Genomic DNA, 25,864 nt, shown 5'->3' on the forward strand with positions numbered 1-25,864 from the left:
AGTATTCATATTTGGGAGACTAAGTCGTAGACGAGTGATTTAATTACTCGAACATCTAGAGATCAGCACGTAGTTTCCTTTTATTCTATTGATTAAGCGATTGATAGATCATTTAGTTTCTTCTGTTGAAGGTTTCGTATATTTTTAAGAACCTTCGCCCGCGAAGGGTTAATGTGATTGATATGTGATTTCTATAAAAATAGTAACAATAGATTATTTCCAGTTTCTTTCGATATTTCTTATAGAATTCGAATGAAACTGTTTATTTTCGAAATGATTTCGAATATTTTTTCAAGATGTTAATCATTGCGAAACGAAGAAATCGAAACCAGTCATTTGACTGGTGCGTAGTTCTAGTGTTAATGTGTTTAGACATTTGGATTCTCTGAGGCTACTATTCCCAATTTGCGTCTTCACTTGGTTATGTCGGATGAAAAGTGTCTAATAGAATTAAGACCCAACTGCGGGCTGCGATGCAGTGGTTAAGAACCTCTGGTCTAGAAATCGTAGAAGATATACCTATTGTCGAAGGGTAAATCGACGATCTCGTGTCGTGGCGACGACTGTACATGGAACTGGCTCTTTCCGTGGCTAAACTCGTTAATCCGGGGACCGTTGTGTCTCCGAGGAACCAGGAAACTGTGTTCTTGATCAATGTGTTGAAAAAAGTTAATAAAGATCTCTCTGAATTCCAATTTCTCCGGTGTTGTTCATTTCGGGAGCTTCCAGCTAAGGACGACGGAGGATTAGACAACCGGAGGAGCATTTTGACAAAGCTTGAAGATTTCTTTCCTGGAGTGAATGCTGTTCTTGATCGTGTTTTTCCCTTTTCATACTAACCGTGTTGGTTATCTTGATTTCAGATGCTGATGGCGGATCAGGATGGGAAATCGCAGCGAGGATTCATCGCGGAGAATGTTCGTCGTAGATCGTGTCGGAGCTTGACTACGATACTGTACACAACTCTCTGCTTTCTGTAATTCTGAGTTCCAATAAATGTCCAACGATACTTGATCCTCACACGAAATTCCGACAAAAAAGGGATAGCCAACAGAATAATGACACTTTGCGTGGATCGATATAGTCTCGCTTTTAAATGTTCTGCCAAGTGTTCAGCTTTCTCACCAAACTTCTTTAGACTTGGGATTTGATTTTCGCCTGATTTCACCCGACTAGGATCGCACGATGCTGGGCCGATCACTCTCTGTCGATGGATCGTTCGGGTTTAGTGAAATGATCGCGTAGGAAGACTGGAACCATTTTATCGCGAATTATAAACATCTTCAGACTTCATTGTATACTCGAAGAGTTCAGAATAACATTTTTCGATACGACAAGGTGCGCGATTCTCAATGCAAAATTCGTTTAAAAGATTCTATAGAAATACCGTCGTTCGAGACAGATTATTTTTGAAACCATGCTTCTATTTTCCATAATACTTAAGTTATACATTCGCATCTCTTCGATTCGTTCCAATTCTTGCAGTAAGTGTCTCGAAAATCATGTTACAACCAATAAAGGGGTTCTCACGAAAGAATGAATTGAAAACATAGAATACAATTCTATCCTATAGAACTTCGTTTCTGAGATAATATTTCAAAAGTCTCGACGACACTCAGTGTTCACAACAAATAGAAACGGTAAGTCACGATCAGATGGCTCGTGAATATCACACGTATTATCTCCTAAACAAAGTACAAACAAATTCTATTCTATCTTCTCAATACGTTTTCTCACAAACCTCTCATAATCATTCCAAATCATGCTTCAAAAATGGTTGCAATATTCCTAAACTAAAAGAACGAGACCATATTTTTAACAGCCAAACGGAAAATCCAAAGGAAAAAACGATTCGTCGACAATCGAGGCATTCGCTTATCAAAATGCTTGACTCCAAAAATCGATAGCCAAATTTGATCGACACACGTGAAGATCCATTCGAACGTTCCACTAACAACTTGAAAAAGTAGAGTTAGTCACTGGCTAGTTGGTGAACGCCTCGATATCCGGAACGAGTGAAAACGGGCGAATACGAGAGAGCAGGTCCAATTGAACGCGAATAATTGTTCTTGTATGTGTCGTCGAGTCTCGTACGCATGTGTATCGGCATGAGAATGTCACTCACCTGGAATACTACCGTGTAATTTACAGTGATGTTCACCCTGACTACGTTGCCGTACGTGGCGGCCGTGGCACCGGAACGGAGACGGCGACGTTACAACGCTGCCGGCCTGATGCCGACGATGAACACCGCGACCAGAGGTAACTTCGAATGCCCGAAGTGCCAGAAGACGTACAAATGGTACCGGGGGCTGCACAGGCATTTGAAATACGAGTGTGGTAAGGCGCCGCGTTTCAAGTGTCCACACTGCATGTACACCGGCAAGCACAGGTCGCACGTGTACTCGCACATCAAGAGCAATCACAGCAATAGGCCGGTCTACGCGCTCGACACGCAACAGTCCTGAACACGTCCGCGACTATTCTCGACGCGAGCGACTTAACCCCTCGCCGACGAATTCTCCTTCAGAAGTTTCTTATACTACTCGTTTCACTTGCTTCGCCGTTAAGGTGAAGCTTCCGAAACTATCGAAACTCGTGCGGTCGGTTTGTATTCATTGTGTTCTACAAACTGAACGTGTTTGGATGGGTTTTTGTTGATTGTAACAAAGTGCAATGAGATATGTGATGGAAAATAGAATTACTATACGCCAGTCACGAAGCTGCATCGTGTTTCAAGCTAAAAGTGCACAGGGAAAAAAGGACTCTTCCACTCACGATGCTTGGGTCGCATAGCGATCCGGATCGAGAAATTTAGTGACGTTTGTGGTAACTTTTGAACCGTTAGAGAAACTATAGGACTATAAAGTTATAGAACTATAGAGAATCTTGTATTAATTCGGTCTTGCTTCCGTCCTTTGTTATCGCCCAATAACGACCGTCGAAAGTCGAGGCCAAGGGTTTTTCATTCGATCTTGTTCCTTTTCTTATCTGAGTTTCGAGAGTTTCGAATGAAAGTGTTTGAAATTCTGGAAGTTTCGACGTTTCGGGTGACATATCCCTGCTATTGACGATTTGCAAGGATGTAAACAATCGTTTTCTTCATTTCAACTGTCGGTCCAGGTTGAGATAAATAATATTCATTTCGATCGGAAATTGATCTGAAACTCTTCATCGCGAATCTAATTCGTAATTACACGGCAAAGGGTTAAGAATCCTGTGTATAGTGGCCAGACAGATACGTTCCACGCCCGAGCGCCATTAGTTTCGCGCGTTACGCTTCGAATTGTGCTGCGTCTGCAGGTGGATTCACACTAATCTACAACGCTACCATGTAGACTGCAGTGGCGTGCTCAGAAGTGAAAGTTCTTCAACGAAGAATCTCCGAAAGCTGCATTATTCGCTGTCGAATACAGAGCTCACCGATGACCGTCGACTTTAGGATAATCGCTTGACAGCTTTCTACTCTCGAGAGCGGAGCTTACTAGTGGATAAGAACTTCAACGCGATTTTTAGGTAGACGTCTTTTCTGTTCTCGAGGGTAGAGCTGAATGAAGCGTTTTGGACTTTTCACTCTCGAATGCACTGGAGTCTACTCTTAGCGAGGTTCTCTCGTCAATGGCTCTTGCGTGGAAACGTAGCTTCACGTTTCTTAAGAAAACTTAGCTTCATCTTGATTTTGAAATTTCAGAGAGAGAGAGAGAGACAGAGAGAGAGAGAGAGAAAGAAAGAGAGATTGCTAATTCTTCTGAAGACGACGATGCGATGAGACACGGTTTTGAGTAGATACAAACGCAGCTACTCTCGTTAATGACTCTCACGCGGAAACGTAGCATTACTTTGATTTCCCTGATCCAAAGATCTCGTTATATTTCGCCTTTGAAATTTCAGATCGAGATCGCTGCTTCTTCTCAAGACTACGATTCGAGGAACATAGTTTTGAGCGGGCATAAATGTGATAGTTACTCTCGTTAATGTCTTTCGTGTGGAGACGTAGCATTAGACGAGTGTCTTGAAGTACACAGTGGTCGAGCTGATCGCCGGTGTTCCGTTTATAGGGAAACTGTTATGCACTCTATCGATAAGTAATAATGAATCTTACCTAACTATCAATAATGGATTTTCCACGGGCAACCCATTCGGAAAACATCGACTTACGAACGAGCGATCGTCGGGTTCACCGATCGCTCGACGAATAACCACCGATCGCCCGTCGAACTGTTCGTCAGTGTTCGATTTTCCCAAGGGTTGTCCGAGCAGTGTGAATCCACCGTAAAGCGAAAATCGCCAGGACTGATTAGGGGAGCTTGTTTCCCAGACGGTTTGCGCTGTCCAACGATTTCCTCCTCGACATTGTACATTTTTATTCGTAGCGACTGTATGGAAAATAAACATCTTCCTTAGCGATATAGAAACGGCTCAGTTCTTCCTCCTCCGATGTTACATACATGTTTCAATCATCATCCGAATAAAACAGTAATCATTCGTTTGCCTCGCGCTGACAAAAAAAAAAAAAAAGAACAAAAACAGAAAGGCTGTCCTGTACCTCCGCTCTGCGATAATCAGACTATAGTCACGGCCACGTCGTAGAAACTAACCACGGTCAAAAAATATTCATCGCTTCATTCTTCCGCCGCAAGGATTCAGGATTACACGACCTCCCGTTAGAACCTCGCCGAAGGATCGTGCGGACTTCGATCAATGGGACTGGCCCATTCGACTAACTCTCTCGTGGTGTTCCTCTTTTTCAGATTACGCGGCCAAGAGCTGGAGCTTCCACCGGAGCTTGAAGAGAGCGTACGACTGCGAGGACCGGAACAGACATCCCTGCCCCAAGTGTTTTCGCAGCTACAAGCATCGCAGCCATATGATCCGCCATTACAAGTACGAGTGCGGCACACCGCAGAGGTTCGAGTGTCCATACTGCAAGCATCATCTGCGGCAACGGACTCACGTCTGGACCCACATACGCACCTTCCATCCGAACCGCGAGCTCTACTGCGTGGATATCGCAACGAACGCCCGGCTAACTCATCAAGAACACAGGACCGACACCGTGAGCCAAGGATCGTACCTCTAGATAGATAAGTGTTCGCGACTCGGACAGATGACGCGACTGTACTACGCGACGCAACCAATGGTGTTGTTACTTGGACCGATTGATGATCACTGGGCTGCGGACTGTTATAGGAATACGACATTCGTGTGTCGAACGGTTTTAATTGGAGAGTATTGGGATCGTTGAATGTTGTTATCGAGTAGTTTCAACGGAAAGAGATTGAAGTTCAAGAATTGGGAATCTAGCGGTCTAGTTATGGTTATATGACGGTTTGACGGGTTATTGTTATATATCGATGAAAGAGACTAGAAGATAGAATTTCCGAGATTTCAGAGAAACTCTGTGATGGTTATTATATAGCGAAATATCACACGAGTTCGCACGCAAGTGGATAAAGACGTTAGAGTTACTCTCGACGTTTCGCGAATGGATACGCAGCTTTAAACTGCGGATTTTGTGAGTTTGCAGTTGTCGAGAATCTGTATGATTTAACGAAGCTTTTGTGTTCTGTTTTTACAGTGATAGATCTTTTGGTAAATAGGATTCTCGTTAAGTTACTGTTTTTATCCGTTAGTTTATACGAAGTAAGGGGATTGTGTGTAAAATCCGACTGGCTAGTGATTACTGATTAGGTACACTTATCGTTAGAAAAGTTCATTGTATATTTGTTTAGAATAGGTCCTGATTATTTTCGTAAACTTCGTTACGGTTGGTAGTAGAATTTTCAAGTGTTCTACAGTCTTGGTAACAACACGATTAATTGCGGGATGTTGCACGGTATTCTGCAATGATTCGTGTTGGGCGAGATAAGTTGAACTCCTTCGGTTGAAAAGTAACTAGAATCGGCGGGAATCTGGTCGACTCTATTCCAAACATCGTTTACAAAGATAAAATAATTAATCCTTAATAATATAAACTTATACAATGAATACATCTACCTCTCTATAAACAATCAAAAGACATGCTAAACGATCAGCTGGTTTTCTTGCTTTCCCACCGAGGGCAGCCCGATTTACCTTTTTCAGACCGCGCTCATTGTAGAATAATACACGCTTCTGACAAAGGAACGTGACAATTGTTGTCACAATTGTGTGAACTGCTAATTAAGTCTCTTAACTGTTACAATGTGATTCAAAACTGGTGTTCTAACAAGCGGTTCGAGATCGAGTCTAGTAATCTCTGTTTATCTGTGACAGTGCGAACAACCGATACTCGCAGTGTGGAGAACTGTCCAAAGCAGAGTATTAACTCTTCAGAACCTACGGTAGATCCCGGGGTCTACTTCGATAGATTTAGGATTACACGTTCCTGTATCGAATTTATAAAATCTAATCTATAAGCCTCCTGTGATCTCTAACTTCCACGTAACCTATTCAGTAAAGCCACGTTCCACGATCGCCGGTGAAACCCGAGTTTGTAAATCATCGTTGCAGACTGTCGCCACCGGCCGACATTTTCACTTGGCATCAGTCGACGCGTCTTAAATAAACGTCTGTGTAAGTAATCGAAACAAGCGAACCCAAAAGGAAAAAGCGAGATAAAGAGAATGAAAGAATCTGTGAAGATAGAGTTACACATCCTCGCGATCCCCGAATCCTCGTAAATTCGTTCTGTCTTTTATCAGAAGTGTCCGATTTCTCGCGTCTCTTTTAGAGATCTTCGGCTCATCCAAGATGGCGTCCAAGGGGCGTTCAAAATGTCGTCCAACCCGGGCAAGAGAGTGTCGCGCTGTCGTGGATTCTTATTAACCATCTATCTCTCTTTTTCTCTGTTTCAGGGGACGCGAAAGAAGTGACCAAGGTGGAACGGTTCCACGGTCGTTCCGGCCGGGAGTTTATGATCATTCGACGAAACGGGATGTACGAGTGCCCGAGCTGTCATAACCTCTATAAATGGAAGAAGTCAATGTTGTCGCACCTGCGCAACCAGTGCAGGCAACCGCCACGGTTCGAGTGTCCTCACTGTGCAATGAAGAACTACCAAAAGGCGCACATGATCCGCCACCTGCGGGTCCATCATCCGCAGCTCGCGCAGATGTTCTGGGACCGGAAGCTGAACGGCTTCTTCCGGCTGTAGTTGTCTATACTGAATTAAACTCGTTTCTCGTAATAAAGCCCCGTGAACAACACGAAAATCAGTCCACTCTGTTTAACACCCTTTGTGAACCAACTTTGTGCCGTTTCACCTGACTATCGTAAACATTCTCTAACGAACCGTTTAATGTTTTTTCAGCCGAAGACTTCAGAATGCTGCCGGAGAACGGCGCGCGACACGAGGAACCGATAAGTAGACCCCGCGCTTCCACTTTATTCGAATTGCGAATATTCGAATAGAAAGATCTCACGAATCCTCTATTTTTTAAATCGATCGCAAGAGAATCGAAGCGTGTTTTATCGTTGATCTTCGTTGCGTATTCGGAGGATTGCGGAGAACCGGCTACCGAATGCAGCGCGCACGACGTGCGTCGCGATTTCCTCGTTGATACAGGAGGGGATCGTCGATTTTCCGATTGACGCTGCGTTCGGTGGCGTCGTTGACGCTCGACGTTCCGCGAGAGCCTCCGTCAACTATCAACCCAAAGCACAGCCAGCGAGCGAGAGTGTTCAGCGTGGACGTGTCTCCGTGTTTCAGGATTCCACATCCTACCGCTCCCGGTCGGGCAGAGCATGATCTGCAAAGGTCGATCGGGGGCGATCGGGAAGCGTGGTTTGGAATCGAACAAAAGCGTGAAGCGGAGGAGCCTGAAAGCCAGCGAGAAAAAGAAGCCGTTCCAGTGCCAGAAGTGCGGCCGTGGGTTCACCTTGAAGAGGAACAAGGACCGCCACGTGAACTATGAGTGCGGCCACGAACCTAGGTTTCAGTGCCCGTACTGCGGTCTGCGCAGCAAGCAAACCTCCCCGGTCTACGCCCACATCCGAAAGAAGCATCCCGAAGAGGAAGTCTTCATCTTCGATATGAAGCTCTGAACCCGAATACCTTCAACGTCGAAGATAAACGCGCGTCCACGATTGCAAAATTTAACTTAGATGTTCGCTTCGAAAAAAGAAAAAAATTAAAAAAGAAAAAAAATGATAGTAAAAAAAAAAAGGAAACGTTCGACTACGCTCGCTTTCTGTGGGACTGTATCGTCTATTTGCTGCACACACACACATATACACACATTCGCGTGCGCGCGCGCGCCCTCGTCCCTGAAGATCTTCTCCGAAGCAACCAGGGAAAAGACAGACAGTAGGATGTAATCTACCCTCGCCGTGGAATCGCTCACGAGACTTGTACATTGATCGAGCGACAGCAACGGGAGCAGCTTTTTTTTTCCTTTTTGTATAAGGAAAGAAAGAAAAAAAGTAATGAAAAGAAACAGAAAACTAACTCGTAGTTTAATCTTTCTCTTTCTCTTGTTCACGCGTGACAACGCTAACTTACGCGCGCGCGCGTGCACACACTTTACCTACCTTATCCACCACGTAAGTAAGAAAGATCATTTCCCTACGTTCTTCCGCGAGAACCGGACGCACCGCTGGGATTTAAACGTCACCGCCCGAAGACTGCAGTAGCAACAACGATGATCTCTCGATCTCATGCGTTTTTCATTTTCTTCGTTATGTCTATAGAATCTATCGTTAAACTGTAGATTAAGAGGCGATGGTCCTCAAACGTAGATAAATATTCGTAGACATAAAGCTCATGGCAAATCTAAGCACACTCGGGGAACGATCTGGTTCGACGTTCTCGTCCAGAAGATCATCCGCAATCTAGCAAAGGTATCCCCATCTTTTTAACGCTTTTCCGATGCATGCGTTGTCCAGTATCATCGATCCAACAAATCAGCGATTCGAAACATCTCTATCAATCTTATATCCCGACTCCTTTTGTTAGTCCCGTGTACCTCCGATCAGTTTCTATTTTTTTTAATTTCACAATTTCAATCTCAGCATCTTATCTCAATCTCTCTTTCTCTCTCTCTCTCTCTCTCTCTCTCTCTCTCTCTCTCTCTCTCTCTTTCTCTCTCATACAACTCATCTCTAACCGTCCAGCTGCCTTCAACTGACTAACGAGCCGATCTTGAAGTTTCAGGTTTCTATGCTGCGGCGCCACAGTTGGATCTAAACTTCGTTTTACAATCTTGCAAGGCGTTCGACAGCGAGGGCAATAGTAGGGGGGAGACCGGTAGCCAAGGTGGCGGCGAATCCGGTGGCGGCGGCGGTGGCGGAGGCGGTGGAGGCGGCGGCGGCGGCGGCGGCGGCGGTGGTGGTGGCTCGATGCCGAGGTCCTTGCCGAATTACTACGCGCAGGCCAGGGTGAGGAACGCCTACGCTAAGGGCGGCTCGTTCGCCGATTGCTTCAGGAAACCGTTCGGTTGCCCGAAGTGCGGCCGTTGCTTCACCGTCAAAGGCAACATGACCAGGCACCTCAAGTACGAGTGCGGCCAGGCGCCGAGGTTCCAGTGTCCTTATTGCGAATTCCGTAGCAAGCAAACGTCCAACGTGATGTCCCACATCAGGACCAGGCACACCGGTCAGCGGGTTTATGTGGTGCACCTCAAGTACGAGAACTGAACGAGCGGCGCGGTTCGGGACTTTCAGAACGTCGCTTAGAGCCGTCGTGATACATTACTGTTGAGTCTGACGGGGCATCCTAGACTCGTGGTAGATGAGGATTTTTCTAGAGGGTATCTTTCTGTAGGACACTAGCGTGAATCGGGCAATGAGTTCTAGGGGAGGAAGCTTTTTCCACCTTTACGCGACAGTATCGTGTTTAGTTGATCTCTTCGAACCTGGATTTCGCTTCATTTGATTCATTGTTATATTTCTATAAGTGGCTTTCGGATGAGAGCCACTTATGAATACAATATTCCAGGCCGTGAAAAGCATTGAAGCTACTAATTCATTGTTATTAATTGTAACTTAGCACTATAGTACAAGGATGTTTGTGGTCTTAAATCGTGGCATGTGCTTTGTCGATTACCGAAGTAGTTTGTGTTACTTTATGACACGTTCCATTGAATTCTGTCCGATCGTCGGATGTGTCGGGGAACTGGTTTCTCCGTAGAATCAAGTTCTTTTTACTAGACAACGGTGTTCGATGGAATAATTAGCTTCCACGTAAGATGTGAACTCACACAAAACCTCTCGGTATGATTATTATTGTAACACTCTAATTAACACTAACTAACAACACGTCTCTCACTGTTCCAACAAGCACGAGAATCCCAGGGATTTCTAAATCGACGAGGTTCTCGAAGTGCAAAAAACTACACTAAACATGCAACTCGTTTCCTTTATAGACGAACCTTTCTACACGGGACATTTCAGGAATATTCTGTTTTCGTGGTGGATTCCGAAGGAATCATAAGAAACGGGGTGCCTCGTGAGACTCGGCGTATGCATGAGATCTTTCAATCATTCCTATGGTGCGTGGCGAAGGCGGGAGGCGGGAGGATTGTGCATGTTACCCGGTTAACTATAAGACAAGTTCAAGACAATCGACCGCTTTTCTGCGAAACGGTCAACAGCCTTCGAGTGATCGGGCCCTCCGCCCCTGGCCATGAATCTCGGGTAGTCGCTGGACTCACCCGGAAGCTCATGTGGTGACCGCGACCGGAAATGGGGGTAGCCGAGGGGGTTTTTAACCGAACCGCGAAGCTGGTGTTCGGGCCAAGCGAGTGAAACTCACCGAACCACATGAGGCTCTACGGGTCTGATTCGGTTTAGGCAAAGAAGTATATAATTTATGTATATATACATACTTACATACATACATATATATATATATACACACATACATATATATATATTTTTCGTTGTTAAAAAGAATTTTTAAAATGTTTTATAAAGTTAGGGAAACGGATAATTTCACGGAATGTGTCGAAGGAGTAAAAAAGAAAGATAGAAAGAAAGAAAGAAAATGTAAAAAAAAAACGGAGAAGATAATTAAAGAAAGATGCTCAAGCGTATTCTCGGGCCCGAATGGGCTCGATTAATATTAGTTGAATTGTGCGTTAAAAAACATTGATTCCGTGCTTGTAGTGCGACCGATACAAAAGAATTCGTTTACGTACTTGCATGTCGAGTAATGTGTAAACAAAGGAGAGGTGATAAGAGTGATGAGAAGGGAGGGGCGGAAAACGTGGAAGGGAGAAGAGGATGGCAGAAGACGAACGTGTGGCAGGCGTTTTTGAGTACAAGTGCATTTAAAAAGTTCCATTGATGATATGCGTTTTAACGGTTAAGGTGAAACAAAAGGCGAACCCGACATGGTCTCGATTCCTAGGCGTCCTGTAACGGAGTTGTAACAGTTTTCTAAGGTGAACGTAAAATAATAACGATCTAGCTTGTAACGAGTAAAACGTAATTAAACGGTAAACGACACCCTCTTGATGTTCGTAAAAATGATAAGCAAACAAAAAGAAAAGAGAAAAAAAGCAACAAAAAAAAATCGTAAGAAGCATAATGGCAAAACAAAAAAAAAACATTAGCGAGACTCTGCACTTCCAATTTGCTCGGCGCACGGCTTCGTCGGCCGTGGGGTTGCGGCGATACGATTTTCGAGTGGCGTATGCGTGTTCGTTAGATATGTTAATTGTTGTTTCTTGCGTCCGATGCGTTCCATTTGTATGTTGTATAAGAACGAGCTGCGGAAGGGGAGGCGGAAAGCGCGCCGTGTCGACGGGCTGCGTAAACAAGACTGAACCGGTACCAAATTTCGACGCTCGAGTTCCGAGGCAAAAAAATAGGTACAGGGTGAACAGGCGGTCGGGACAAACGTTACCCGTTTTCATTCGGTACTTTCTTTTCAGTTACTTAGTAGTTTTGTTTTTTCTTCGTCTTTACCTTCGATCGAGTACAGGCCGCGAACGAATTCTGTCGCGGTCCGACGTTACCCGAGAATGTAAAGGGGAAAATGTTGTTGCGTGAGAACATTCCGCCGGGCAAAGATGGCGGCGACTGAGCCAATCGCTCGGCCAGTCTCGCTCCACCATTCCCTCCCGAGAAACTGCAGCAACGAGACCGACGGAATGAATGAACAAGGAGAAACCAAAGTGTCGTTCTCTTCGCAGTCGCGACGACGGAGTTGTTTTATTTTATTTTATTTTATTTTAATTGTACTTTAATTTAGACTAGCTTAATTTTATTTAATTTAACTTAATCTTTCCGTTTGTTCTGAATTGATTCCGACGTTTCCGTTGTCTTTTGATTCGCATCTAGACGTTCGACGTTAGTGGCCGACTGTTTTTGTTGCTGTGATATAATTAAACGATGTTATAGCGATTAAGTGCGTTTGTGAGCGTGCACGCCCGCCGTTAGGCACGGGCTCGTTAGGCAATATACTTCGCGGCAGTTCGTCGTTGAAACGAAAACCGTTCTTCTGATCCAGTTTACGTTCGGCGTGTTCGGCTTGAATGTTCGCGAGGATAGTGTTCGATGTCTGAACAAATTACTATTCCCCTCCTCCGACAAAGAAACCAACCCCATACCTCCCACCAACACCCCATCGGTCCCTGAATTCCGAGAACACCAATACCCCACCACTTTCCACGATGTTTTGTGATCGTATATCGTCGCTGTGGAATTGTAAGATACAAAATAAATTGATGTTCAAATACCTTAGCTACTGTACCTACGCTTGAATCAGGGGGTCTCTTTCAATGGTCAGTCTTTATTTTCTCGATCCCTCTAGAGATTTTTCTGTTTCTTTTTTTGCCATTAACCAACCATCGATATCTTGCATCTGTTGCTCCAAGGCAGGGCTATTTAAATTATTTGTTTCTCGTTACAGATGTAACCTATATTTATCAGTTTCTCAGAGTACAATCATAATAGAACTAAAATTTAAATCAACTTGGTATCCTATACTTAACATCACTTTCACTTTATCATTCGAAGCATAAACATCGGCACTTTACAATTTCCTATTCATCTTTCAATTGAAATTTCACATTACAAGAACCAGTATACTTAAAATACCTTCAAGATCATAATTTTTATAGTACTGCCTTACGAGCGAATGATCGGGCTCCATCACAGATCCTAGGACGAGGTGAATGTCGTGCTTTCATCATGCTTCATGTGTCGCCAAGCCAAATTGATCCCCGCGTCCTGTCCCGTGTGTCATCCTCCTAAGAGCAACGTAACGATTATTAACCCAGGCCTCTTTGTGTGCTTTCTTGTCTGTGGGTGGTTTCCCTTCCACCCGACCTGGCCACGCGACAAGCACGACAGCGATGTAAAGACGGCGAAACTGAAGGAAGCTTGTCGGCGGGCCTCTCTCCAGGGACGAAGCTTTCGGTGGGCGACCGTTTAATGGAACAGTGGTTCATGAGACGATCTCTGCTTTCAGATCTGAAGATACTGGACTCGCTGATGAACCTGGTGGTACCTGGCGGCGAGGGCCTTCCGAAGGAACCTTGCCCGCAGCCGCTGCCGCAGCCAAAAGTCCTGTTCTATTGTCCGAAGTGTATGCACGGGTTCACCTTGAAGAGCAACCGGAACCGACACTACAAATATGAGTGCGGCCACGAGCCGAGGTTCAAGTGTCCGTACTGCGAGCTAAAGAGCAAGCAGACCTCCCAGGTCTATTGTCACATCCGCAAGAAACATCCGAACGAGAAAGTCTTCGTCATCGATCTGAAAGTTTAATCGTTTCCTTCACGGTTCTTCAGTCGACCGTTGAAATCCCGTCTATGGCTCGTTTTCGTGTTTCTCTTGACCACTCTGTGCAAAGTCCACGATTTCTCTCTCTGAATACGATCCCCACGGTCCTTGATCACACGCTTTATCCTTCACTGTATACACGAATTGCGAAGCAATAAACGTTCTCCGTTTCTCTCGTGATATGCCGCGTGCTGTGACCCTGGTTTTGCGAAAGTTTTCGGATGAACGAGGTTCCGGTACGTTGATGACGTGATCTGTCGTTCGACGGAATTGTTTTTAGTTAATTGTCGACGTTTCTCTAGCGAATTCTGATGTTCCTTTTCTGTTTCTTTGTTGTGATCTTTTAGACGCGCCCTTCCGTTCCTAGAGTTTCCGTTTCTTCTTCCTCGGAAGAGCTAGCGGCGTTTTGTCTACGGAGCTTTTAGAGATTGACGACGGGCGCGATCGAGGATTCGTTGTTACCGAGGCACGCATACACTAGCATTTTGTATTCAGTGTTTAACCGGGTGAAATTAATTCTATTCCTTTTGTGCAATTATACGATAAATAGTTTAAATATTTATTTAGGTTTAGTAGCTTACATTCTGAGTACGTAGATTAAGCAGCTGCGTGTATAATATTTCATGCTACTCTGCTCGTACTATTCCTTGAAGTTCAATAAATAAAAGACGCCAACCGTGCTAATTCTCCTTCGACATCCTCCATTCTCACTGCTGAACGCAGACACCAGAGACATATCTACTATTCTACGCTAAACTTTGGTTTATTAATCTTCGTTACACAGTGTGCGACATGAATGTAAATACACGTATACTATGTACAAATCCACACGAACCCTGAAAACAGAGCAAACGAAGGACGAATAAAATGAAATGCAACCCTTCAAGTAAAATAACAAGGAACAATCTCCAAGAAGATATCCCTTGTCAATCTAACTCCGCATCGTCGACGTCTGTAACAGAACGAAATAAAGATGACAACTGTACCTGAAGAAAAGGCATGATCCCTTATAGATCCTCTTCAGTCCAGATTTTCAACAACTCATCACCGTAATCCAGTTCCCGGAACCTGTCTATCCTCGCTGAATACAAAATGCTAGTACATTCCACAGTTGGACAAGAACCAATTCGCCAGTATCGTTCCAAAGAATTCCGTCAGCCCCCGTGATAGGGGCTACGCCTCCGTCAGTCCCTCAACCATTTCACCCTTCTCTAACCGTATGATTCGTCTGCTTTCAGTGGACCGTCCGTACCGTTTCCTGTACGAGAATTACGGGCCGGAGGTTTACCGCGAGATGAAGAAGTCGGACGAGGTCTACGTGTCGCCGCGTCACCGGACCGCCAGGCGAAATAACTACCTGTGCCCGAAATGCGGGAACGGTTACACCGTGGTGAAAAGCTTGAAGCGGCATCTGCGCTACGAGTGTGGTGTCGCGCCGCGGTTCAAGTGCCCGTACTGCGGGAACCGCAGCAAACAGAGGGCCCACGTGAACGAGCATATACGTAGAAAGCACACGGGCCAACAGATCTACATAATCGACTCGCCCTGATCGCCGATCTCCTTGATCGATCGAACGACGCTCGGATCGTCGTCGACTCGTTCCCCTCACCTTTCCTCTTGATCCTGCGTTAGGACGTTCTTACGAGGATCTAATTTAGAGATCCCGATTTCGGGTGTACGTGAGTACACGTGTACACGTGTAAGTAATAGGTGAATACACGGATCTCGATCCGTGATGTTTTTAATGTTTCTCGAGCTGGGTTATCCGTTTGGGGGTACTTTCGCCGGTAGTTATTCTTCAAAGTGTTTTTCACTGATTGATATTGCGTTTGGAGTGACTTGAGATAATTTTGGGAATCTCTGTTACTCTTAACGCAGTATGAAGTTAGGGGAAATACTCTTGAGAATAGATCCTGATGATTTTACCGTCGAATGGACACGTATCACGGAGAAGATATCTCGAGCGAGATGTATACAGAGATATGTGTATACGTGTAATTCAGTTCACGTCGAAAATGGGGATCTCTGATGTAGACCCACGAGTCAGCCACCAGTGACGTTGCGATGGTTCCTGCGGGCTGATCTTATTCTCTCCCCTCTCCTTGTCGAACGAACCCACCGCCTGATCCACACCTTGATCGTTGTCATGCTGTATTATTTTTGTATATAATTTCTCGAACGACGCCGGTCGCCACGGTTCTGTTGTCAATTGTACATGTGATCGAATAAAAGCATTCCTACGATCCTACCTGGTTTCTAGAGCACCCATTCGCGACGTTTCCTCAAGAAAACGGTGTACGCTGTCGGGTGTAACGCTCGCGCGTTTCGTTATTGCTGGAGATGTCCACGGTGAAGGTGGAAGTTATAGGAATTTTAAAGTGGCCTTCGTTTCAGTTTGCTAAGAGCGTCTGCTCTTTCGTGGAAAAGTCGAGGAGATTAGTCGTTCATATCTGTCATTTTATGTTGTACAGTCTAATGAGGGAAATACAAGTATCTTTTTTATGGATACATCCAGTACCCGGACATTCTTCGGGAAATGTTCGTACATTTTCAAATGTTTCTTCAGAAACGTGAAAATCTATCAAAAATGTACGATCTCTCAGAATATTGTTCAGAGTCGCCGTTTAATTCGCGCGATGAGAACCACTACTTCGATGAAGTGGATTGATAGAAACTCTGAATGGAGGGGACAGCGCCGCTAATGGGACAGCGAAGCGCGTGCAAGCCCCACTTACGCGCCAATAGCGAAACGACTAGACTATACCTAACAGCGTACAATGTTCGCGAGCCCTTCGCGCGACTTTCACTGAACTTTCATGCGCGACATCCCCGAAGACTAATTCCATCGGCAGCGCAACCACGTTCGATCCCGATCATCGCCTTCGCTCTACTTTTAGCTGCGTGCGAGACATAACGAAATAACGTCACAACGACGGGCAGGTGACTCGAACGGAAACGCGAGCGCTAAGATACGTCTCGTGTCTCTGAAAAAATCCGTCTCCCGCGATCCACTGCCCGTGGAGGCCTCGCGCGCATCCCTCGATAGCCCGACTAATTGCCCGTTCGTTTTCTCTTTTTCGTTTTAGACATCAAGAGGATCAAGATCGAGACTGACCTGGAGAACCTGTGCTCGGTGGTGATGGAAGAGGCGAAGGACTTCGACTACGAGGAAGAGAAGCCGTTGAGCTCGAGGAGACGGCGGAGCAACGCGCTGCGCGACATCGAGAGGCACACGTGCTCCAGGTGTTCAAAGAGCTACATCCACGCGTGGCACCTGAAGAGGCACACGAAGTTCGAGTGTGGACAGGAGCCGAAGGTCCAGTGCCCGTACTGCGCGGCGAGGATGAAGCAACGCGGCCACGTGTACAGACACATCCGACAGTGCCATCGCGGACAGAACGTTTACGTGATCGATCTGAATTAATCCAAGACAGAGCAAAGATACCTGCGCGCTCATCACTGTTCCTGTTAGAGCCGTTTTCTGCGTGCTGTCCACGTCCGTGCTGTTCGAACTTGGCTTACGAGTGCGCGGATATCCGACATTTCTGAAGCTAATGCTTCGAGATCGGACTAGGCGGCTCCTGAAATACGTAACTCACTCCGGTGCCAGTGATTTCGGAAGCTGAAACTCATTCGGAACACGATACTCGATTTGGGAGATCATTTTTTCAACTGAACTTGCATGGATATCGAACGAAGAATTATGTCTTGAATCGAATATCAGGTTCCGAATGAGTTTCTGGCTGCGAATGCGAGTACCTGACGGTATTATGTGTTTCGGCTCCCGTTCGAAACGACGTTTGGATATTCGTGTATCCTTAAATTTTGTTCTTAGTGGATAAGATTCCTCTTGTCGACTGCCTCCGTTGAAGAAACCAAGAGAAACGGCGTCTTTTCTCAGCGTTCTCTGTGTCTTGTCGTTACTCGAGTATTTTTCCTGTAGTCTGCTTTTTGAGGAAAGACCTTTTATTCTTCTACTCGCTGATCGGTATTGCTACGGTGTTTTAGTTATCCTGGTAGTCGCAAATGTCTCTGTTATTGAAACAGTTACAAGTGAAATTTGTTTGGTTATACGATTCAAATTTTATTTGCAACTTGCTTCTATGCGAGAAATGACAGAAACGTTTAGGATTGTCAGGGTAAATTGTGAAAGTTTTTTCTCATCTTTCAGGTGCTTATCACACATTTGAAGAGAACAAATACTTACAATACTTCATTTAGATGTGATCTGCAGATGGTCTTCAGATGAAGAAAGGAAATATAAGATACGCTAACAGTCACGTTAAGTATTCACTCAACTTTTGTCACCCAAACGCGAATATGTCAGTGACTGCAGTGAGTAATACAGTTGTTACGGTTAGACTGTGAAAATTCCTACTCCAATGAAATCGTGATTCAATGAAATCCAATCTCCTCTTAAAAGAATTCCGACGAATGAAAAATAAAATGGATATCTTGAATATCGTTAAATTTTATTTTTCATAGTCTTATAGATTTCCACGTGGAAACTCCTGAAATTTCCCAGTCTAATCACGACTGTTAGTGTATCCGAGATCGTGTCAAAAAACGGGCTACAGCAATGACGAACGGAGGCAGCGCAAACAGAACAAGAGCCCTCTATCACAGGACAGCATGGTTTAACGTCGACACGCGTAACCGAAAGCGACGAATCGAATTCTGTGCGTTGAATATCGTACAATGTGTCATTCGCCTCGCTGTGCGTGAATCAAGTGTTATGGACAAGATACACACGGATTCGCGTGTTCACCGATCAAGACTCGTCGGGGACCGATGTTATAGAGTATTCGAAGATTATTTTACTTAAACCTCTCGTTTTCTATTAACCCGTTCTGTTACCGGAATTATATTGTACGTGGATAAGAGAATATTACACGGAATAAATTCTAAGGAAAGAAGAAAACAATCTGTGAAAACAACACGTGCGCATGATCTCTTGTGTTCTAATTGAATCATCCCCCTTCAGATTCCGTATCGCCAATGACTGGGTCGGCTGTCGACCCGATTTTTCTTATTGACGAACGAATCACGATCGGCAGTAACGAATCTTCACGCTGCGAAAGTAAACGTTGCGCCTTTTTCTCCTCTGGAATGTACTGTTATCGAAAATACAAATACGACCGTCCCCTATTGTTTGCGTAGCGAGATACGTGATTGTTAAGTATGAAACGCAACTTTGTGGATTGTACGTCTTTCTCCGGCTTTGTTAGAATCTGTACAGGTTCGTTGGTCTTCCCTGGAATAATGGAAATTCAGGTTCTAATTGATCTGTTGGGTTTCAGGTCCGCGTTCAGGTGGCGGGGCGAGATTGCTGCGCAGAGCTTGCAGATCCGGGCGCAACCATTGCTTGAGAGGCATCGATATCTCGGCCACGTCGAATTTGTGCCCGAAGTGCACCATGAAGTTTGACCAGCTGCACGATCTACGAGCCCACATGAAGACCGTCTGCGGCTTCGTGCCCAAGAAGATGTGTCCGTACTGCGACACGTCCGCTAACACCGCTGAAATGATCCACCGGCACATTCGGAACAGTCATCCGTCGCTACGCACCGCGGTCCTCGAAGTCTACAACATGGCCGGGAATTAATCTAGTCTTCGACCTACCGATATTTTCTTACAATCCTCTCTTTTCTCTGGATAAAACGCATCCTTCTCGTGAATGTAACACGTTGGCCATCATGACGATCGAAGGAAGTCGGGATAGGATTATATCTTTATGACCCAAGTCGTGATTCAAGATGGACGTTAACGACCGATTTGAACTTAACCTAATTGACTGAATAAAACCACCCTTGAATACGAAGTGTCCGTATTTTTCTGGTTGGCTGCTGACACTCCCCGTTTCCTTATTGTTGCTGATGATAGAACAGTTGGTTTCCTGGCCTCTGAGAATCCCGGGGTTCGTTTCGTTGAGATGTTTGAGATGTTTTAATATATTTTCAATTTTTAAGGTTCTTTCGAATATTCGATGTTCTGTATTTATTGTTTTGCGATTGAAGCTTGAAGCGTTCCACTGTAGTTCAAGGTTTTCTATTATTAACAGTAGCTATAGTTTACAGTTGATATTTTCATTTGATCTGAAACAGATTTGAGAACGTGGCTTCCTTGATTTTATTTTCCAGTCAGAGGTTGAATTCCATCGGGGACGCAGGGTAAGCTGATTTTTGTAATTTTATCACGAAAAGTTTGCAGACAGCACAGGAAACTCTTATTCTTCCACGTGTTTGCACAAATTCACCGTGAGTGAGTTACAAAGAATTACCAGAATAGAATGATAATTACAAATCGACAAGATACGAGGTTCCAATAATCCCATCTGCGAACTGAAAAACAGACATTACTCGCGACAATCGTCTACGTAGAAAAACCACGATAACCCTCTTTTTCTAAAAATTCTCCCGTGGAAAAGTCCCTTGAATTCCCTCTAAAAAAGTTCCTTCGAAAATCTTTTCAATCGAGACACAGCTGCATAATATTGAAACCAAAAGGGGGACCGAAAAGACATCATTCCCAAACTAAACATTCCATCCTACGTTTCACCCACTAACAAATAAACGTTCGGAACACAACAAATTCCCCATACTCTGACAAAGATATAACTTTTTCAGGTTTCGAGAAGTCCACTCCCACCCCCGAATTCACCGTAATTCCCGGGGGTTAATCTTCCGACGTTCCTGATCGTTCAAAGCCAACACAGATCGTGTAAGGACACCGAATCCTGTGTACGTTCCCAAAGTCTCGTGGATTAAAGAATAATTTTACCGATCGTTTTTGGGTTTCTTCACTGACAACCAAACAAAACAAAAAACAAAAGCACCCCCCGAATAAGAAGAGTTCGTATCCTTTTGATCGACTACTAACATACCCCTTTTTCGTTTTCTTTCTCGTTGCAGAGTTAGCGCCGATCCCGTGTATGCCGATGCCGAAGGGATACCAGAGAGATTGCAACTATCCGATGATGCCGTTGATCAAGGACCTGGCCAGCTTCTGGATGGCGAAACGCGTGGATTTCCCTTACCGTTGCGAGACCTGCGGCAAAGGCTATCAACACCGCGCCACCTTGGTCCGACACACGAGACACGAGTGCGGCAAGGAGCCGCAGTTCAAGTGTCCGTATTGCATTCACAGGACCAAGCAGCGAGGGAATCTCTACCAGCACATTAGAACCAATCACCCGGGAAAGAACGTGTTCTCCAGCAGCATTTAGGATGCATCTCAGATCCGAATCACTCGCGGCCGAAATTCGTTCTCTCGTTCTGCCATGTGAACGCTTTCTAGACGAAGAGTATTTTGGTTCTTTCCTTCTGCGAGACGTCGTTTCCGTGGATTGCCATCCGTTTATAGGGGAGCTTCATTCCACGTGGACAGAACTCAGAGCGAAGATAGAGTATCTTGCTCCGTATCGAACGCGAATACGGAATTTACGTTAATAGGAATTCGTTGCACGTGAAGCAAGGGATTTCCTTCGTTGTAATTAACTTTCGGAGATCCGTCGTGGCTTAGAGAGAAAGTATATCGCCATGGACGTTGATAGAAATACACTGACCCCCCTTTTTTGGGGCGACGTTCTGTATACTTGGAATTGCAGTGGTGCCTCGATGTTAATCCATACCCCGTTATTAACACGTCCATCAGCGAACTAGATTTCTCGTATGTACCACTCGGAATTCGAGGAGTTCGTTGAACGAAATATGTTTACGTTATAGATAACGTAACCTGAACATAAATGTGTTTGATAAATGATAACACAATGCGATTTTGTTGTATTCTTGCGTATTTTATATTATCGAGATTTCTTTAGAACAAGTGGATCTTTTTTAAGGCGAATACTATTTTTCGTTTAAAGTGCAATGATTTATTTTATTTTAGTCGATTTTAATGAGAGGATCGCATAAAAGGAATTCGGCCTCGTTAAAATGATTAACAAAAGTTTCATCTTTTTATTTTGACTCGTAGTCTTAAATAAACCACGCAAGTACACTTAAAGACACGCAATCGGGTGAAAGAATCTTTAAGTGGAAACTCTTCATTTAAGTGTCGTTAACATTAGTCAATTGCATCTGTAGGATTTCTTTGAACGTTCTACTGACACTAGACAATTTTTATCTCTGTAATTGATAGAATCACATTGTGACCTCCTTCAGAGACACCGTGTATATTTCCAATCACAAGTGGTGCCCTGATACTAGTCTATTGATCTCCGTCGAATCACCGATATCCCTTCCACTTTCTTTCACAGCCATGGTCACCGAAAACAAAGAACAAACTTACTAACGTCACAGTAATCCTCCGTTGTTCCTCATCGATCTATAAATCAATAGAAGAAATATCGAAGCATAGAGAAATTTCCCGAAATGTTTTAAAACGGAACCTTGTAACGCAATATGGTAGACCTAGCTGCTCCAAATTTTCTTTCCCATTGAATAAAACCGATCACCCGCTCCCGCCCAACCTGCGATCACATTAATCACGTGTAACCCGCGAGCCTGTAAGCGTGTGCCAAATTGATCGAGAAAATAAAGAGCAACGTTTGTAAACCACTTGGACGTACATATTCCAACGAGTGATTGATTGAATTCTTGATCCGTACCTCCTTTGTGTTCGACGTTCAGTTCTCCACTCGTTGTGGATTATTGACGAGATTACAGCCGATGTACAAGGCGATTCAAATCACAAACTGATTTCGCTTATCATAGAAAATCTTGCTCTATGTTCAACGTTCGAAATCATGAAAAATCCAACGTGGGAATATACATTATTCCAATTGCCTATACCGATCAGAAACATGAAATTTATATTTTTATTATAAATCTGAATGTCACAAGAAATATGGATTTTAAAATTCTCCGCGTGTACTACGCCATTTTTTTATATTTGTGACCTATCTCGAGCATCCGGCCGTTAGATTCGAATCACCTTGTACAGAACTACGAAGGGCGTTTCCATTCCCTGTGACCGTAAAGTGGCAAAGATTCACGCTCTAACCGGAAAATGTGATATTTCCTCTTTTTCCAGATTTGCCCTGGTCGGGTTATCATTATTACACGAGAACGAATAACCAGCACAAGCCGCCGTTGACTTCGGATAGCTTGAAGATACCGCAGAGGTCCAGCAGCTGCCTGGATAGGAGACCTGGCTGCTTCAGGTGTCCGAGGTGCAACAAAGGTTACCGCTGGCTCAGGAACATGAAGAACCACCTGAAGATCGAGTGCGGTAAAGACCCTAAGGAGTGCTGTCCGTACTGTCCCCACAGGACGAAGTACAAGAGCAGCTTGCAGAAGCACATCCTTCGGATTCACTTTGGATAACCGGTTCCCAGGACGTTGCTAACCTCTTCGTCGACGTATTAGTTGCATTACCTTCTTCTAGTGAAATTGTTAAACATGTACATTTTTCAATATAATTTATAGAGTTCGTGAAGCTCTCGTCGATCCTGCAGGTCGGTAATGTCTTCAACCCTTTTACTGTTAAAATAATCAATAATGACGAAACGCTTTTCGATTACCTTGATTATGGAACATTTCCCTTCCGTTCCGTTTTCATCTGTAAAGCTGGCAATCGGATGGGGTGATCCGTGTAATTAGATGGATTTCAGTTTTTACGACAGTGTTCTGTATATTTTGTTTGTTTTTCATCAATAGGTGTGGAAGAAGTTGCGCTGCTCCCGCGTCTTTGGTGAATACCTTCCTGTTTGTCCGTCTTGTTTTGATCCGAGCAAATTGCACCGCACGATTCGTGTCAAGTAAAAGTTCTCGACACCTTCTCTACTGTCTTGTAGATTTGTTCGTAAGTTTTCGAAATTTCATGTATGATACAGCGATGTGTACATATGCATTGACGCGTTAATTTCCGAATCAACGCGATTCCAGCAACGATACGAATAACAAAGAATACCTCTGTAAGTACTTCGACAACGATGTTTCCCAACGTGAAACATTATTTCACGATCTTCTAAAGGATCAAGCTGCAAATATTATCTACGCGAAAATACTGGCGTGTCGAAACAACGCGTGTATCTTTGTTTCCTTCGTTAGTGTATTATCAACGCTTAAGGCAACCTTAACGATACTTCGCGTGCCGTCTATTTTATAAATCAGAATACACCATCTTTCCTTTTCTTTGAGACTGAAATAAAGTTTAGGTGTTGTACATACGCGTCGATACTTACCTGCCGCATCGAGCAGGACGCGTCTGGACCGAGCATCAAGCCTGTAACGAAAAGAAATTATTGCTAGAACAAGAAAGCGTGAAGCGCGCGATCGATCGATCACCGACACGAGCCGACAGGAAATGGGACACTTTTCTTCTGCCTCCATCCACTGACTAATCATTTTGTTTTAGGTGGCAGGTACATCTGCGAGTGGTGCCGGCGAAGGTTCTTCTGGCCGACGAGCCTCAGACACCACCAGAGAATGGCCTGCGGCAAGCCACCGGGTTTCTGCTGCACGTTGTGCGACTACAAGTCCTACTTCAAAGGGAACTTGAAGAGACACTTGCTCTGTAAACACCAAATCGTTTGGTCGGATTATTAAACGCCTGTGTTATCCATTGATCCCTGCCCCTTCGACATGTACGATCGAACGAGTGCGCAATAAAACGTATTTCACCTGTTTTCGAACACGTTTCCCATTATCGAATCATCGTGATCAACAGTGTTCGGATAAATTTCATTCGAACAGCAAACGAATGGCATTCGTGTACTTCTTTCGAATAAAATTCTTATTCTCGGTGGTAAACGAATGTTCGCAGTGCATATTCACCCGGAATCGTGATCACCGTTATTCGAATAAATTGGACTATAAATTGACGATATTTGTAATGAAATTTCGAAATGTTCGAATCGATTGTTCGAATAAGCGGGGATGAATTATTCGAACGGATCGATGAAATAATTCCCTGCGAGCAATGGTTGTCCGAATGAAATATTCGAATAACAAGAATTTCGTCCTATCCCGATCATATAATTATCCGAGTGATGTCCAATTCTGGTAACGAGCCATCTTTTCAGACACTTAATTAGGCCAAGTAACCGGAAGAAGGTCCAGGGACTTCGATCCGTAAGTATTCGCGTGCACGAGTACAGGTGTGTTTCGCATCGTTGTGTTCTAGCTGCTCGAGAACCGAGTAGATGCACTTTTCGAGTAATGGTCGCCAGGAAATTCGAGAAATCATAACTGATGTAACGGTATACACTGTACACAGTGCTCAGAAGTTAATCAGTGCGAGTCGCATTTTCGTTCTACATCATTCAAAAGAGTTTTTATCGTTTGAACCTACAGTTGATAAAGCACAAACTGTGCCACTGCCTGCAGGATCAAGTTTGAAGCGCGACGGTGGTGGCACAATTGCGTTATTAACCAAAAGTTTCAATAATAGAAACATCCTCCGAACGATTACAACGAAAATCTGTCTTACATTATTCATTCTCTGGAGCTCCGTGGCATTAAACAGCGGCGGGTAACTCGAAGAGCGCAGAAACGGTCCGACGAGGTCTCCTGATCGTCGTGCACCTCTGAGGAAACACGTAAAACGGCAACGCATGCGCTTCGGTGTACTAGAAGCTATTCCCAGTGCGAGTCCCACAGTTTTTTTCTTTTCGTATCTCCCTCCTCATCGCATCAGAATCGAAAGAGATAAAGAAAAGCGACAGAGAAAACAAGCAAAAGAAAAGCCAAAGAGACAACGTCATGTCGATCGTTGTGGATCGAAGTGACCACCTGATCGTTGGAACTTGCTTCAATCGAGTCCCTTAACCGATATTTCTTTCCAGATGCGCCTTTGTTCCCGATCGTGAGGCCACGTCTCCACGTTTGCCCCCGTTGCGGGCAAATGTACTCGTGGGCGTCGAATCTGAGGAAACACCTGAAGATGGGCTGCGGCATGGTCACGTTCGAGACCCACTTCTCCTGCCAGTACTGCCCCTACAGATCGAGGATCGAGGCGTCGTTCCTCAAGCACCTGCTCTCCGTGCACAACATCAAGTAGACCGCCGGGCCAGCTACTTGCTGAAACGGATCGTCATCGTGTCGCTTGGTCGGACAATGTTTTTTATACCGAAACCGGGAGAGATCCCGTTTCCTGATCCCGTGCCAAGGGTACCCGGTGAGAGATCGCGAGGGAGAAGGATCTAGCTCGG

At 44.7% G+C, this 25,864-nt stretch overlaps 3 protein-coding genes across 12 annotated transcripts in view; all 3 read left to right on the forward strand.

The window, feature by feature from the left end:
* Positions 1-25,864, forward strand: part of LOC116434039 (uncharacterized) — a 117,219-nt gene that overhangs the window by 87,186 nt on the left and 4,169 nt on the right. Inside the window, exons 7-8 of one of the 10 annotated variants that reach the window (XR_012998255.1) lie at positions 7,691-8,820; positions 9,128-9,271. The exons of 1 other annotated variant lie outside the window; for it this stretch is intronic. Coding sequence is in view for 7 of the 9 variants with exons in the window: in XM_076366071.1 (XP_076222186.1) it covers positions 9,128-9,615 (488 nt within the window). In the remaining 2 variants the exon portion in view is untranslated. Of the gene's footprint in view, positions 1-4,751; positions 6,721-6,836; positions 7,151-7,690; positions 8,821-9,127; positions 12,654-13,396; positions 13,827-16,796; positions 18,582-19,010; positions 19,316-25,498; positions 25,729-25,864 lie in introns of those variants that run through there. 8 more of the 10 variants (XR_012998256.1, XM_076366109.1, XM_076366091.1 and 5 more) reach the window with 8 other exon arrangements.
* Positions 13,844-16,786, forward strand: LOC143174383 (zinc finger X-chromosomal protein-like). The gene is made up of 2 exons (XM_076366116.1): positions 13,844-13,946; positions 14,949-16,786. The coding sequence occupies exons 1-2, from the start codon at positions 13,892-13,894 to the stop codon at positions 15,257-15,259; spliced, it is 366 nt and encodes a 121-aa protein (XP_076222231.1). The 5' UTR covers positions 13,844-13,891; the 3' UTR covers positions 15,260-16,786.
* On the forward strand, positions 19,653-22,285 carry LOC116434046 (zinc finger X-chromosomal protein-like). The gene is made up of 2 exons (XM_076366118.1): positions 19,653-20,450; positions 20,622-22,285. The coding sequence occupies exon 2, from the start codon at positions 20,642-20,644 to the stop codon at positions 20,933-20,935; it is 294 nt and encodes a 97-aa protein (XP_076222233.1). The 5' UTR covers positions 19,653-20,450; positions 20,622-20,641; the 3' UTR covers positions 20,936-22,285.

Source organism: Nomia melanderi, chromosome 3 (genome assembly GCF_051020985.1).
Source record: "Nomia melanderi isolate GNS246 chromosome 3, iyNomMela1, whole genome shotgun sequence".
Classification (NCBI taxonomy): domain Eukaryota; kingdom Metazoa; phylum Arthropoda; class Insecta; order Hymenoptera; family Halictidae; genus Nomia; species Nomia melanderi.

Bases quoted from the DNA above. Each gene is read 5' to 3' on its own strand.
- LOC116434046 (XM_076366118.1), top strand. From the start codon at position 20,642: ATGCCGATGCCGAAGGGATACCAGAGAGATTGCAACTATCCGATGATG.
- LOC143174383 (XM_076366116.1), top strand. From the start codon at position 13,892: ATGCCGCGTGCTGTGACCCTGGTTTTGCGAAAGTTTTCGGATGAACGA. The intron at 13,947-14,948 runs GTACGTTGATGA...GTCTGCTTTCAG, and splicing joins TTCGGATGAACGAGGTTCCG to TGGACCGTCCGTACCGTTTC.